The 11,527-nt window shown below is 39.4% G+C and overlaps 1 protein-coding gene across 8 annotated transcripts; it reads left to right on the plus strand.

Annotated features, from left to right (window-relative positions):
- MRPS10 (mitochondrial ribosomal protein S10) lies at positions 1-11,310 on the plus strand. 8 transcript variants are annotated; one of them, XM_089918738.1, is made up of 7 exons: positions 1-117; positions 2,832-2,896; positions 2,985-3,057; positions 5,005-5,141; positions 6,118-6,226; positions 7,352-7,441; positions 7,907-9,368. In XM_089918738.1, exons 1-7 carry the CDS (start codon positions 16-18, stop codon positions 7,985-7,987), a joined length of 657 nt encoding a protein of 218 aa, XP_089774864.1. In that variant the 5' UTR covers positions 1-15; the 3' UTR covers positions 7,988-9,368. The 8 variants fall into 8 exon arrangements, with proteins under 8 accessions (XP_089774864.1, XP_022437611.1, XP_022437610.1 ...); XM_022581903.3 differs by having other exon boundaries at positions 18-121; positions 2,988-3,057; XM_022581902.3 differs by having other exon boundaries at positions 19-121.
- Positions 11,311-11,527: the final 217 nt, after the last annotated feature.

The following is an 11,527-nucleotide window of genomic DNA, read 5'->3' on the forward strand; positions in this document are numbered from 1 at the left end:
CTTTTGCAGAACTCTATGGTCGGAGGACTCCTCTGTGACCCCGGAAGCGATCCGGGGAAGCGGAATCGGCAAGATGGCGGCGCGGACGGCGTTTGGGCCCCTTGGACGGCGTCTCTGGCAGGTATGAGGTGCGCTGGGGGGACGCGCTGGGGGGACTAGGCAGTCCTTGGGTAACTGGCCCAAGGACAGTTACCATTACGTCTGGCTGCCACCTGTCATTCTTAACATCTGGAGCTTTCCGCGATATTTATTCCGCACGGCCCGTTGTTTGCAGGAAGGTGGCGAGAAAAGGGCTGATTTTATCTCGAATTCTCTCATAGGATTAAAACGTAAGTGAATGAGTCAGGGCAAAGACAGGAACTAGAAAAATCGTAGACTGTCAGGGCTGGAAAGGATATTGAACAGCGAATGTTCCAGACCCTGCCTTTCACGTTTGCGAAATAAACTGAGGCTCAGAGAAGTCAAGAAGGTTGACCTCGCGAAAATTAGGTGGCACGAGATTTCAGACGCTTCCCACGGAACCAGATTGAGATACTTTACGGATACCCGGGTTTCTGAGATTTAGATGAGAATCGCTGAAGTCAGAGGAGTGGGTTAGATATCCTCTGCTCGGTTATCTGGAGAAAAAGCAAAAATTTAAGCGGCGGTTCTTAAGTTATTTGGCCTCAGCACCCCTTTCTTTACACTCTAAAAATGGTTGAGGACTCCGAAGAGCTTTGGTTTTTGTGGGGTTTAGCTATCAATTTTTAGCTTATTAGAAAATACAACCGAGAATCTTAAAAGTGCTTGTTCACTTAAAAATAACACTAGTAAACTCATTACATGTTAACATAATTAACGTTTTTATGGGAAACAACCATATTTTCCCAAACAAATTGAGAGAGAAGTGTAGCAATATTTTACGTTTTTGCAAATCTCTTTAATGTCTGGCTTAATAGAAGACAGTTTGGCTCTCATAGCTGCTTCTGCAATCTCTTTTTATATCACACGTCCTGCAGCCTCTGGAAAACTTCACTGTACACTGGTGAGAGAATAGAGTGGGAAAGTTGCAAATTACATCTTACTGTTATTATGAAGATAAGTTTAGTCTCCCGGGCCCCTTCTGAAGGTGTCTCAGGAGCCCCTCAGAAGTCCTTAGACCACACTTTGAGAACCACCGTTATTAAATCAGGCGCTGTTAGTGGTTGAAATTTTGAACTATTTTAAGACACACTTACCCAGAACAGGCTCCACCCCCTCAAAAAAAAGAAAGCAAAAAAAGAAAGGAAAGCTTAAGAACTTCTTAAGGTTAGTTTGTGGGTGTAATAGCGCTTTAGGCTCCAACTTTTTAAAAGCAGGGGGTTTATACTGGGAGAAGATGCCTGGGAAGTGTCATATTCCTTAGACCTGTGGGCCTTCTACACAACTGGATTGTGGGCTTGGGGGTATAAATGTGGGGAGGGAATTTCCTCTGTGATTATGTGTGGAAAATGGCACATACCTCTTACTACCTTGTATTGTGCTTGATTTCCTTTCTTCTTTTTGCTTTTCTCCCTTGATCCAAGAGAGACTGTGAAAGTTTTGATTTGCTTCCATCTTGGATGAAGAGTAGAAGAAGGATAATTAGCTAAGAATAGTTTTTTTTTTTTAAACATAGGTGACCCTCTGTTGTTCTAATTAAGTTTCATTTGTACTAAACTGTTATTCTCATCTTTAAAGTATTTTTCAGGATCCTGTTGAGCTTCCAGTTTCTCAGTTTACACTTTTAAATCTTGGGAAAGCTTAAGAAAAAAACGGGTGGCAAATGTGTATTACGCACAGTACCATAGGTTTCCTACAACTAGAAATTTTGTTCCACCAGGGGGAGCTGACAGTAAGGATTTGGAAACGCTGTATTGTTGCAGTATGAGGCACAGTAGTGGTATATAAGATGGGTGTAAATTCCAATGTGTATTTCAACTTACTTATAAAATTAGACGTTTATAAGCTAGTTGTCTCACCCAAGCCAAGAAATAAATATGCTGGAAAAGGTGTATGAAAGCTTCAAAGAAGGGTACTTTAGAATTCTTATTCCAGCTCCATAAATTAAATTATAAAGACGCTTTTTTTTAATGCTTGAGAATATTTAAGTTAAAGAAGTATTATGTTGAAATATATTTAATCTGTAAAAAAAAATGGGAAAATGAAGTCACATGTTTTCTTCCTTGATGTCTGCATATTTAATTCATAGCTGTTAATGTGAGAATTGTTTTTTTAAAAAAGTTCTTGTTCCTGGGCTTCCTTGGTGGTGCAGTGATTAAGAATCTGCCTGCCAGTGCAGGGGACACGAGTTCGAGCCCTGGTCTGGGAAGATCCCACATGCTGCGGAGCAACTAAGCCCTTGTGCCACAACTACTGAGCCTGCGCTCTAGAGCCCGCGAGCCACAACTACTGAGTCCGCATGCCTAGAGCCCGTGCTCCGCAACAAGAGGAGCCACCACAATGAGAAGCCCGCCACCGCAACGAAGAGTAGCCCTCGCTTGCCGCAACTAGAGAAAGCCAGTGTGCAGCAACAAAGACCCAACGCAGCCAAAAATAAATAAATTAATTTAAAAAAAAAAAAGTTCTTGCTCCTGAGCTTTAAAAAATATAGTATCTAGTATTTTGAGAGTCCTTTCTGATTATCAACTCTACCACTGTCCTCTTTTTTTTAAATGAAATCTAACTTGGCAATTTAGTTACCCCAATATCTTCATCTAAAATAATGAGATAGCCTGTTATTTGAAGCATCCTGCATCTTTTGGGTTTTAATGGAAACTATGAATGGTTTGGGAATTGATTTTAATTCTAACACACATCCCCCTGTTTTTAAGGGTTCGAGGAATTTTTCTGTATGCAGTTCTAGGAGCAGTACAGCCAAAAATGGTGGCCTTCTTCTGTAAGTATATAATTGGATGTGCTAAATTGAATAAGAAAATGGGCACTTGTGCTGTTTTACTTAGGTTTCTCTTTGTTTCCGCACATAGCAGCACCAATATGAAGTGGGTACAGTTTTCAAACCTACACGTTGATGTTCCCAAGGATTTGACCAAGCCTACGGTATGCACTCCCTATTTCTTGGCATAAGAAGCTACATTAGCAATAAATTTTCCTCATTATTTCATTTGGGGCTGTTTCCCAAACACTTTATGAATAAAAAAATTTATTCTGGAATACTGGCAGGTGCACAGTGCACCTGAGGAAAGTATTCACTGATGTCCCTGAGTGCTCATGGTCGCTTTCAGGCTATTAAAGTAAGAGCTAATCGAATAAAGTATTTACCCCAAATAGCTGTGGGGATGAGTAGTCTTTTGCTTTTAGCTCAGCATAGTGTACAGCGTTGTCATAATTAATGATGCTGAATACTTGGTATTATATTATGGAATTTTTTGGTTGTGGTGGTAGGCTTCAAGTCTTTATTGAACAGTGAACAGTGCTTTATTGTGAGAGAGAGCATTATCACAAGTAGAAAAAATCCAGGAGCAGCTGTGTAACCTTGTTTCTTTTAAGTGAAAGCCGTGATTTCATCAACCCAGTTTTTGTATTATTTGTAGTTTTTTTAAATCCTAAGACTACAAACTATATTTTGTAGTTTTTTAAATTCCAAATGCTTCCAGCCCCACCCCTCAAAAATAATCCCCTTTAAGAGTTTGGTACGTATCCTTCTAGACCTCTGTCTGTATATAATCATTTGTGCACACCATGAGCACCAAAGTGGAATTGTGTTATACCTCATGGCCTGCTGGTTCAGTGTTTTCACTTCATAGCATATATAAACCCCAGGTCTCCAGCTCAGACGCCTGCGTAGGCCAGGCCTGTAAGGAACGGTAACAGGGTGGGCACAGTGACAGGCTGTACCCTTTATAAGCAAGACAGCTGCTACTTACTGTAGCCAGTTGTTGCCATGTGGGAAATTAGACCTAGTGATGTCAGATTGTCTGAATTTTCCAAACTAAATGAAATTCAAATATTTGTGCAGAATCTTTTGATTTTTAATATTTGTAACAGATTCAGAATTATCTTTAAAACCCTGTAGAGACCAGTGATTATACATTTTAGGGCTATATTCCCCTTCTCTTGTCCCTCAACTTAAGAGATAGGATATCACTGTATTCTCTTCTTCCAACAACCCTATTTGGGGTAATTGAGAGTGAATATCTAGCTTCCTGGTTAGTAAGTAGATCTCCTTTCAAGGGCAAAGTAATTTAACTCTGAAACATTGGATTAGTAATATAAATTACTGGTTTGATGGATGAATGAAGTAAAGGTAATTCACCTCTTGGAGGAAAGTCAGAAATGTCAAACCCATCATTTCTAAGATCTTTAAGTATTAGGGTGGAAGAGGTAGAAGTTATTTGTACAGTCAGTGTCATGACATTTTAGTTAGAAATGAGTAATTTTTCTATTAGAGCAGGCAAAATAAACATGGACAAACCTAATAAAAAGAATATGAATAGAAATAGCTCGCCTTTGTTTAACAACGTTTTATAACTTATAAGCACTTAAATCAATGCTCTCTTATTTGTTCCCGACAGAAATACCATGAGCTGTAGCACAAGTATTGTCCTATTTATATGTGAGAAAACTAAAGTTCAGTGAGATTATATTACTTGCCCGTTGTTATTCAGCTTTAAGTGGCAGAGTTTAATTCTCAATCCAGGTCTTCTGACCAGGCTACTTTTATTAACAGAACCCCAAATCCTTTCCTGTTGTATATTTGGGGTTTAATAACTATTAAGCTTGAAGGTTCCGTTGGTGATTTTGTAGGTTGCTTGAAAATCCTTTTGATTCAAACTGTATTTTAACTGATTCTTAAGGGTCATTGTGGAGTCTGAATGTGGTTGTATCTAGATATTTAAGCTGTGTTAAGATGTTACTCAGCATTTTTCTCCCCACTTATTAGTAAACTCTGAAGTTGTTCAGGTGAGGGTAATACGTTAAATTTTCCAGTTGTAAATATTAGAGGAACCATGACTGAAGCTTTTCTTTTTGATTTTAAAATTGCAGATAACTGTTTCTGATGAACCAGACACGTTATATAAGCGCCTATCAGTTTTAGTAAAAGGCCATGACAAGGCTGTATTGGACAGTTATGAATATTTTGCGGCGCTTGCTGCTAAAGAACTTGGTATCTCTGTTAAAGTGTAAGTATGATCTTTCTTAATCTGACCTGTTAGCTGCTATAACACAATCAATCAGGAAAATGCTGCCAGTCCCAGCTAGGTCTGAGCTCTTCAAATGGGATAAAAACTCATGATGGGGAGAGATTAGGTTTGTTATATTATTCTAAGCAGGATCATCCCTTCCTGTCTACCAGAATTTTTAAATACTAGAATGAGTGAACAAGGAAAATGAAGGAATCCTTTCTCTAGAAACTGCATAGACTTAGGAGGCCCAAGAAGCCCTCGTGTCTGGGATCTCCATGGGGCAGGGAGGTGGATTAGGTGAACAAGCAATTCTTTCAGGCCTCTTGGATTTGGTATCTTTGCTATTATATTCACTGTTTCAAATCTGCCTTAAGAAACACCGTTCACCCAATACTTTCATGCATGAGCAAGGCGAGCTTCGTATGGCCTTGAAGTCACTGCAGGGTCAAGTATAACCACCTCCTATGTTTTGTCACCTGCTCTTTCTCATGTTGAACGAGGCCCATATGGAGCTTTGCCAGTCTTGCCTTCTAGCAAAACTGAAGGAACTCACACATTTCCCGTAACAGACCATGGTTTTGTGCTATTCACTGTATCTGTAATACATGGCAGACATTACAACCATGTCCAGCCCACGGTGCTGCGCCTCACAGTTCATGTGTTTAGTCAGTGTGAGACCTCAAGGGTGTGAAAGCCGGAGGCAGGTGTGTGTGCACTTGCATGCCAAGGCTTGTTTTTGGGTCAATGGCAAATGTTCCTGTTGCTGTCTGCAGGTTTATTTTAGCCGGAGCTTCATGACAGCAGTTGTTAGAGATGACAGTCTTGACAAATGGAAGTCTGTTAAATGGTAGTTAACGCCTATAATTGGGCGTGAGCCTGACCTGCAAAATTGTGGAATCATGCTTTGATATCAGTGACTCAGGTTCTAACATCACTTAGCTTAAGTATGTTGCTTCGCCCATTAATTTTCCAGACATGAACCTCCAAGGAAAATAGAGCGATTTACTCTTCTCAAATCAGTGCATATTTTCAAGAAGCACAGGGTTCAGTATGAAATGAGAACGCTTTACAGATGTTTAGAGGTGAGTTTATTTCAGACATTCAGGCATTTTTTTGAAATGCCCCAGATTTCATACTAGCACATCATAACTTTCCTTTAACCTTGCCCAGTAGACTTCCTTTCAGTCAGCCCATGCCGGATAGTGGTAGAGAAGGTAAGTGTTTTTTTGTGTTTATAGAAGCAGCATGATAGGAAAATCAAACTCAAGTAAAGCCATCCTTCAGAGTAGTTCATACTTTAACTCAGTAGTGCACATTATGTTGACTAATTTTTATACAGTAAGCTATCATTGGAATAATTTTGTTTATATTTCAAAAATTCTAGCTACGTTTTCACACAGCTCTAATAATTCTCACATGCTCACTGAATTCTCCATGTCCATGATGGGCAGCATTAAGGTTTTTCATTCGTCAATTATCATTCATTTGTGCAGCCTCCCAGGTCAGCACAGTCTTGTGGTTAAGGGAAAGCATGGGCTTTGGAGTTGGACAGCCAGGTCCAAGTACTGGCATTTACTAGCTGTGTGACCTGTGCCTCAAGTCCTTCATCTTTAAGTTGGAAATAATAACAGTACCAATTTCATACAGTTAGTGTGAGGATTAAATGCGATATTTATCTAAAGCACTTAGAATATTTCATCTCATAGTAAATGATTGGTAAATGTTACTAAAACACGTGCTTGTGCATGTTTTATATGAGAAGCTCTGTACTAGGCATTGAGAGTACAAATATTAAGACATAGTCCTACCCTTAAATGAAAAAGAAAAATCCAAAATTGTATCCACCTTGCCATGGAGCACACAAAATCTTATACTAACTCTATTTTATAATTTAGTCTTTTGTTTCCTTTTGTTTTGAGTTGTTTTGTGAAACTCTTACACTGTTTTGATACCATGCTTGCCAGCTGGGTTCCATGGAGCCCTGGCTTTAAGGCATTTAGGAGGAAAGGGGACATTGCGGCTGTGCTCCCCTCATTCAGTTCAACCAGAGGATCTGCACTTGTTTCCTTTTAAATTGGGATTCTGTAAGATTTTACAGATGAAGAAAAGACTCTACTGCTTTTACCAGAAAAAAAAAAAAAAAAAAACCCTCAAAATTTCTGCTTTAACCAGCATAGCATGAATCAATTTCATGTTTGAAATTTTAGTTAGAACATCTCACTGGGAGTACAGCAGATGTCTACTTGGAATATATTCAGCGAAACTTACCTGAAGGAGTTGCCATGGAAGTTACAAAGGTATGACTTGAATTTCTGCGTCTTTGGAGGGAGATGTGTATTGTTGTGTTGTTACATTGCTGCCTGATTCCAGCCCACTGGGTGGAGGGGAGGACCTGGAGGCAGAGTTGCCACAGTGGTTGGGGTCTACACCTGCCGTGCAGGGCGCAGCTCAACAGAATGCTGCCCCCGCAGCCCATGTCCTCCTGGAGCCACCTCTGATGCCTCCCTCCCTCTTAGCAGTTGTCTAGACACGGGTTCCACGTTGATTGGTGGTCCCTGGAGATCACTGAGGAGCAAATAGATTATGTATGTGAGAGTGTTTATCTACTATCGAGTTTTCTTCTCTGTTTCAAAGCCCTACAACAAGATGAGAGGTTAAAAGAAAAAAGTCAAGAGGACTTGAGGGAACAGAATGAATAAATTCAATTTGTGGCTGAAGAGTTAAGTCCACATCGTATTATAATTTTGTTTTTCTCTCTTTAGACAAAATTAGAACAGTTACCAGAACACATCAAGAAGCCAATCTGGGAAACAATACCAGAGGAAGAAGAAAGCAAGTCATAAAGTCTCAAAGTGACCACTTGTGCTGGGATGTGAAGTGAGCATGTCAAGTAGAGGGAGTCTCCAGTGAAGACAGTTTCAAGTCACCCTGACTGCTCTCCTGAGGCCGCACGGCCTGATCAGTAGAAAGCAGGGATTGGAAGTTTACGATACACCAGACTATTGTGCAGGAACCACTTTATCTATACTTTTATACATGTCATTGTTTCAGTTCGGATTTTAACAAATGTGAGCAAACCGTTTGGACCACTCTGTACCAAAACGGTCAGATTCATGTTTTGTTATTCCACTGTTGTTCAATTATTAGTTTGCACTGATTGTGATTTGTATCATTTCATTCATCTAAAAGTGTTTCAGATATTCCTCACACGCATTTCTTTCTTTGAGGGACCTAGAAGGAAACTTTGGTTAATTTAACACTGAGCAGTTAAAGTTTTTGATATTTACCTCAGTGCAGGCTGACATATGCTAGTTTGGGGGTGGTGACCTCCAGGTTTTACCTCATGTAAGCATTACATTCTTGAAAATTGATATACTTTATAGCAGATCAAGCACATTTGTGGCATGTGCCGAATTCTTCTGTAGCCCGAACCCTTTCAGGGCCGCCTAGAAGGGTCACTATAATGGAATTTGAGCTCTCAAGAAATTACTGTATCGTTTCATTCATCCTGTAATTCATTTATTCATTAAGCTTTTCTTTTGTTGACTTTGCACCCAGCACTATAGTAAATACCAAAAATTGAATAGCAATAACAGCTTTCAAAAATTGTGCAAGGCACAAATAAATACTTTTCCCTTATTAAGTTCCATGCTGATAAGACCTCTTTCTTTTGGTGAATAGCACTCTTTTTGTTTGGGGATGTCTACTTTTCCATAAAATTAAATAGTAGTTAAAAAGCTCTGAAAGAGGCAAGATGACAGTGGGCTGAGGTTGTTGGTGTATCAATCCCAAGGGAGTGATACATTTCCTTTTTACAGCAGAATCCGGCCCATGTCTTTTGTGGTTTCCTTCATATCTTTGGGGTAGTTATGACTTCTCAGTTTTCCACCCTTAAACTGGAGTCCCTGTTCTCTTTTCCCGACCTGCTATCAGGTATGAGTGTTCTGAATGCACACTGCTCATGTATCAGACTTACATTACTGTCATTAACGTGAAAAGAATTACAGCCTTGTGCCCCATGACCTCATTCTGTTTGCAGCTCAGTTGTCTAGTGTGTCAGTCACAAATGCCTAAAGCCTGTTTATCCCGGGTATAAGCCTCAGGGTTAAGAACTAGTCAATAAAGCAAGAGAAGTGTAATAGTAACTGCGTCCAGCAAAGCAGCCATTGTGACTCATTTTCATTTTGAAAGAAATAATTCTTTAAAAATAAATGTAGACCCACATCTGATCCTTTTTTGTGCTTATTTTACAGACAGTGTCAATCACTTTATTATAATAGGATGACTTCTGCATACTCGCCTCCAGTGGCTCTCTTTTAAAGGTGTACATCCACTTCCAGCTGTTTTCAGACTAAAGTAGCCTCTAAACCAGATTATTTAGCACTTCAAATTATATATTAAAATCTTGCTTTAAGATAAATACAGAGATAAACTACACACACAACAAAAATTAATGGTATTTCCTTGACATAAGTACTTGGCATATTTGAAGCCTACTTGATATAAGCTAGGTAATTTCTTTATTCTGATAGACTGAGAAGGGTCTTTTTGTTTGTTTTTTAATTGGGTCTCCTGAGTAAAATGTATGTTCTGAAAATTAGAATTAATGTCCAAGTCTCAACTTTCTGTTCATGGTGGTGACGGGAGGTAGTGAGAAAAGTAGACCTGATGTCAGGATGGCAGAAGGCAGGTAGGAAGTGAGACGGTTTTTTATTGAGGTGAAGCCCTGAGTTCATTGTTATTTTCTCTGATCTGAAGTATAGTTTCTTTTCATATTAAATAAAATAGTGTAAAGGTCTGTTTTAAATTATTGGTAGACTCTACAGATTAAACTCATTCGGTGCCTAGTTTTGATGCTTTCAAAGAGAATTATATGTCCTTTGGCCACTTAGATATGCCACAGTAAATACATAAAGCAATTATTTTAAATCAGTCTATTTTTGTAACATTTCTGTTTGTCAGCTACCCTTCCTCCTTTCTTACACTATTAAATTAGCTTTACTGCAACATTCATGAGTAGCCGAGTAGAGAAAACAGGCCTGAGTCAGATAAGAGTTCAAACCCACTAACTGCTATAAACAGGCAAGGTGTTTAACCCTCTCAGAGCCTCAGTTTACTCATTAGTAAAATGTAGGAAATAAAACTTATGAAGGTTGGAGTATTGAATTAGGTAACTTGTAAAGCACCTCACACAGTACCAGGCAGATAATAGACATTCAATAAATACTAGCTATGTGAATGAAGAACATTGCCTGCCATATCAGTGAACAAAGGATGTTGCAGCCATCAAGCCGTCACATTACAGCCACCCTGATGGTGCACCCTGAGGAGACGCAGGATGAGAAGCACAGGATACTGCCCCCAGATAGCTGAGGTGCATATCAAAGGAATGATTTCAGTGAGTCCAGACTTGCATCTCCCCATACTTAGAAAAGTGCAGAATTCCTTAACTCGAGACACCTGGTTTTCGTTAATTGTAATCTTTTGATGTTCCGAATACCTGGTCCTTATTGCAAAAACCTCTGTATATCCTGGCTCTCCCCCTTGCCTCTTCGGAGCAGTCTCTCAGAGTTATCTGAGATGCTGTGTCCCGAGCTTAAGTCCTCAGTTTTGTCCACTAAATAAAACATAACTCTTGACTTTTAGATTGTGGTTTTTTTTTTTCAGTTGACAGCTATTACCAGATGGCAGAACAAATTTGATGATACTGCAGACGCTTGTGTGCTGTACTGTTTAAAAACCAGCTGGAAAGGACTTCAGAGTATCTCTAAGGTGAGGATAACACCTTACAGTGGTTGCAAAATTTAATTTAGATGAGAAAACATGTAGCATGCTTATTATGATAACCACCATACATTATACCAAGCATTTACAGATATCATCTTATTTAATCTTTATAACAACCCAATAGTTACTATTATCCCCATTTTATAGGAGAGAAAACTAAGTTTGACTTGCCCACTCAATTGCACTTTCAGTTGACAGATGAAACTGAGACGAAAAGGTGAAACTGATTTGTCTGAGTTCAGGTTAGTGAAGACAGAGTCTCAGAACCTAATTTTTAAAGGCTAGGATGTACTCAAATGCCCACACATTAAATGCAGACTATTCAAACCTAAAATCCAGATTTATTTCCCCTTGCACATTAGCAAACTGTGCTACTCATTTCCCCTAAGGCTTAGAAGTAAAGAGATTGACTGGGGGAAAATAAAGAATAAAAGATGTAAATGTGTATGAATAAAGGCAAGAAGCATAACCCACAGCGCGATCCCTGTGGTCTCAAGGCTGACATTGGTCCTGACTGTCTGAGGCAGCAACAGGAGAGTTTAAGCTCCAGCAAGGAGGGGCCTATTGGGTTATAGGAACCCTGGCATGGAGACAGT

The sequence above is a fragment of the Delphinapterus leucas genome, chromosome 10, assembly GCF_059928025.1.
Source record: "Delphinapterus leucas isolate spDelLeu-1000000601 "Yukka" chromosome 10, BTC_Dleu_Yukka2, whole genome shotgun sequence".
NCBI classification, from domain to species: Eukaryota; Metazoa; Chordata; class Mammalia; order Artiodactyla; family Monodontidae; genus Delphinapterus; species Delphinapterus leucas.

Excerpts from the sequence above, each read along its gene's own strand:
- MRPS10 (XM_089918738.1), top strand. The coding sequence starts at position 16 with ATGGTCGGAGGACTCCTCTGTGACCCCGGAAGCGATCCGGGGAAGCGG. Across the intron at positions 2,897-2,984 it reads AAAAATGGTGGCCTTCTTCT|CAGCACCAATATGAAGTGGG; the intron begins GTAAGTATATAA and ends TTCCGCACATAG. Across the intron at positions 7,442-7,906 it reads TTGCCATGGAAGTTACAAAG|ACAAAATTAGAACAGTTACC; the intron begins GTATGACTTGAA and ends TTCTCTCTTTAG.